This window comes from Austrofundulus limnaeus, unplaced genomic scaffold (genome assembly GCF_001266775.1).
Source record: "Austrofundulus limnaeus strain Quisiro unplaced genomic scaffold, Austrofundulus_limnaeus-1.0 Scaffold1713, whole genome shotgun sequence".
NCBI lineage: Eukaryota > Metazoa > Chordata > Actinopteri > Cyprinodontiformes > Rivulidae > Austrofundulus > Austrofundulus limnaeus.
In genome coordinates, this window is record NW_013954115.1 from 27,600 (window position 1) to 32,087 (window position 4,488).

Sequence of the window (4,488 nt, forward strand, 5' to 3'; positions counted from 1 at the left end):
GCTGGATCAGATCACTGTGATTGTTTATCTTACCACATGAGTTTAAATGAGAGGCACGTTTGGAGAAGCGGCAGCGTCTCCAGCCTCATGATGAAATCCGCTGAGTTTTTTYCGTGCTCKCTCTCCGTGTGMGTYGGGGTTACTTCGTTTGGCCTCCTTCGTCACCCRGGACAGTCTGTCCAACTTCTCCATCTGCACTGCCGTGTGGGAACCATCGTAGCTAGGAGTGCAGTCAGGCGTGAGACCCCTCTTCTGCAGATCCTTCATGGCGTCCGCCGCAGTGCTATACGTGATCGGGCCACCGTCAAAAAACACACGGAGCTTAGCCRGCGGTGGGGTTTGGAAGCAGAGACCTTCTTCTTTCAGAAGTTTTCTGATGGGGCGTAAGCTTTCCTCTTCTTTTGAGTCCCTGCAGGATAGTCCTGATCGAAATAAACCTGCTGCTGGTTGAGGCGAATTTCTCTTTTCTTCCACGCGGTGCGAAGCACCAAATCCCTGGTTCTAAATGCCAGAAAAGAGATCACCACGGAGCGGGGGCTCGCGTTCTGYGGTGGTTTGGGACCCAAAGCCCGCTGGCAGCGTTGTATAGCCAGGTCGATATCTTGGAGTGACAGCTCAGYCTTAATGAAACCGTCCATAAATTCCAGCAGATTATCTCCCTCTGTATCTTCTGTAATCTCGTACACACAGATATTATTTCTTCGTGAGCGTGCTTCTAGATCAGTCAGTTTGGCTTGAATTTTATCTTGGTTGTTAATAGTTTGAGACAGCACCTCTTTCACCGCTGCGGCCCACTCCTCCATTTCTGCCACACGTTGTAAAGACTCCTCCGACCTCTTTTGACACAACTTCATTTAGTTTTCCATTAATCTCCTCTTAAAATTTTCTTAAATCTCTCTTCATGTCGGCGGTGAAGTCATCATGAAAGCAGCACAGCTCTTCCTTCATGTCTTTACGGATAGCTACGATCTCTTTGTGGATAGCTCCGATGCTAGCTTGAAGCCCTTCCATAGCCATGTGCTGGTCTGATGTGCTCTCATCGAGTAATGAAGTTCTCTCGCCCGTTTCTTCTGTCTGTTTTGATTTCCCGTTACTTTTTGATGCTTTTCCCTTTTTCATAAAATAGTCAGTCTTAGTGGGTTAACTCAGCTCTGGCAAAGGGGATTTAGCCGAGCGAGTTGGGAGCTCTGGTTCAATGCGTCTGCTCACCTCAGCGCCATAACCGAAAGTCCATAAAATTCAGTTTTAATAGAGAAACATTAAAAGTAAATACATAAAAAGCATTAATAATTTGAGTTTTGCTTCAGTATCAGTTCTTGTAGCTGCATTTTATTTAACATCTCAGTGCAACAAAACTTTCTTCAGCTAAGGCCAACGTCACACTACAAGAAAATCAGGCTGATTTTTTCCCTTCCAACAATCTTAAGGAAGTCCAGATTATCATGATGTCTCTAAAGATAATCTGAGCAGATCTTCCCGCCATGGGTGGCGAGTTAAGAGTGATCTAGTCGGCTCGGAAGGACGTCGGGACCGCTCCGACCTCAAATCAGGGATATTCAACATGTTTGATTTTTTGGCCCGATATCACAGTGTGTGTAGTGTTCACCTGAGCTCTCAGCCTGTTGAATGAGACGTGTAGCCAATCAGAAAGAGAGGTGACGTAAACAAAAACTGTCATAACTCAGCTGAAAGTCTGCTGGATGTTAAAAGTCTTATGGAACTGTTTTTCCTCTGGTAAAAATAGTCCACAAACGGTCAACATTGTTTCTTCCTTGTTGCAAATGTTTATTTACTCTGAACTCACGTCTCTCTGGAGGTCACGTGAGATTTTTCCTCCAACGTATGAATTCTCGCGAGATTTCAGGAAGTCTTGCGTGATTTAATATCTGACATCTGAATGTTCATGAATGAAATATCTTTTCGTGTGTGGTGTGTTGTCTCTTGCTGTGTGACTGTACACCACACACTGTAGGACCAAACCTGGTAGATCCATGATGTTTTATCCTCACGTGTGGGCGCTATCAGTCTTTGAAAATCGGCCGACTGCTTTAAAATCTTGTAGTGTGACTCAGCCTTAAGTTGTTTAACTTACATTTTTCGGTCCGTGATAAAATTCCCAACTCTGCCTTTAAATAAAAAACTTTGCCATCTTTGTTTTTCTGTTTAATGTTCTGTCGGCGCAGTGAATTCTGGGATACCGTCGTCCATGTAGGATACTCGGATGCAGCTGACGACTTCGGGGTTTGTCGGCTGCATGTGTAGGCACCTACGAATTGGGACAGCCTATGGCGCGGGGCAGAGACGTATTTAGCTGACAAATGCAGCCGTCGTCGGCTGCGACCCATGAATTGAGACACAGCCAATGATGAAAAATTCTGAAATGTGGTCCATACTCAACGTAAACTTGGCAGAATCTACTAAAAAATCTGGAAGTTGTCCTGCATGTACAGCTGTAGTCTGTAGGTAAACAACAACATAACGACACATTTAGTGGATAAACATGTCCTGCAGTTCTTTTACATTTTGTTTTTGTTTTTTTATCGATCCTCATCCGATGAATAGATGTAAGCTCAAAGCAACAACACGTTTCTGTACTTCTCTGTTCTGTGTTCAGGTTGCGCTGTTGGACTTTGGAGCAACACGAGAATTTGACAGGCGTTTCACCGACACCTACATTGAGGTGAGAAACTAAAGAATGGTAGAGTCAGAGTGTTTTAATTCTGTCTACTCTGTTTTTTATCACCCGCTGCTGGAAAATGAAGCTGGGTAATGTTTTTACCTGCTGTTCTGTTAGAAAACATCTGTGAACCAATGTGAACAGTTCTGTTTTGGAGTCAACCAGCTTCAATATGGATGCTACAATCAACAGACCTTAAAAACACAAAAATAGCTTTAAAACAGCTGACATATTGACATATTTTTACATTTACATTACATTTGACAGTTGTTGATTTGGTTAAAATCAGGTGTGGTAGTAGCTGAGAGTGGTCACCAACACGTACTGCGAGTGTGACATCTTGTGATCTTGCATGAGATTCAGTAATATGTTTTTTTTTGTTGAGGTTTGACCAAATTATTTTTAGTCCCATTCTTCGACTAGGAAAGCAGAGGGTGAAATGCATTCCTTCAAGAAATGCTTGCCTTTTAAGATTGTAAGTAAGTAAAGTTTTATTTATAAAGAGCCTTTCACAGAAATATATTCACAAAGTACTGTTCAATCATTAACAAAGTAAAAATGGTGGAAAGATAAAATAAAACTGAATAAAACATAAGCAACATAATGAAACATCAAATCAAGATTAAATTCTAAAATTGTAACTCACAAGGTCAGTGCAGAGCAAAATATACAAATAATACAAAAACCATAGAGAATGGGGGAGAGAGAAATGTGCCGTATGTTCAATAATAGAAAAACACATGGTGAGCGTTCACTGTGGCTGGCAGTAATGGTGAATGGTTAGCTAAACGCTTGAGAGAAAAAGTGAGTTTTTAGGAGTGACTTGAAGGAGACAATGTTATCAATGGAGCTCAGATTAACAGAGAGTTCATTCCAGAGCCTGGAGGTCACAGAGGAGAAGGACCGGTCACCACGGGTCTCAAAGTGAGTGAGGGGAACCATGAGGAGATGTTGATCCTGTGAGAATGATTGATTGTGGGAGTTTTTGAAACAAGTTGCAGCTTCCTCATTTTAACTAAATAAACCTCATAATAAAAATAATTTTTGTTCCAGAAGACATAAAAAAAACTTCCTGTATTTGCCAGAGAGTCACATGGATCAGTTTCCTCGTGGATCTCAGATCCACTGTGAGCTGCAACATCAGCCCTCTTTCTTCATCTAAAACATTTAAAAAATACAAATACCTTTAATTTGACACTACCGCTTCTAATTACAACTTCCTTTATTTTGTAGCTATGAGAAAACGCTCAGCTCAGCAGAATCACCTGTCAGGTTTAAAGTAGGGTTTCTTCCACCTGAGTGGGCAGATCGACGGGTGTAGTTGGTGGACTGAGAGCATCCTAACCCTGTTCAACGTTCATCACTTTGTGTCGATGCTGACTCATCATTATTCAGAGTTCTGTGATGTAATTATATAATGATTATTGATGCATCTTGTTTATTAAGTTTGGTAATAAACCAGGAGGCAGCTGGTGATGATTTTTCTCCAGAACCGTGCAAAACCCAAGTAGGACTTACAAACTGAAAAGATGACTTATTTTACATGAAAACAATGATTTGAATATTTTCCAATAAATAATGCACCATCATACACTCACCGGCCACTTTATTAGGTACACCACGCTAGAAACGGGTTGGACCCCCTTTTGCCTTCAGAACTGCCTCAAATCTTCATGGCGTAGATTCAACAAGGTGCTGGAAGCATTCCTCAGAGATTTTGGTCCATATTGACATGATGGCATCACACAGTTGCCGCAGATTTGTCGGCTGCACATCCATGATGCGAATCATCATCATCATCATCATCATCA

At 41.9% G+C, this 4,488-nt stretch overlaps 1 protein-coding gene across 1 annotated transcript in view; it reads left to right on the top strand.

Moving 5' to 3' along the window:
* LOC106536168 (atypical kinase ADCK3, mitochondrial) overlaps positions 1-4,488 on the top strand; it is a 33,011-nt gene that overhangs the window by 21,696 nt on the left and 6,827 nt on the right. The window contains exon 13 of the mRNA XM_014033368.1: positions 2,615-2,680. Coding sequence (XP_013888822.1) covers positions 2,615-2,680 — 66 coding nt within the window. The remainder of the gene's footprint in view (positions 1-2,614; positions 2,681-4,488) is intronic.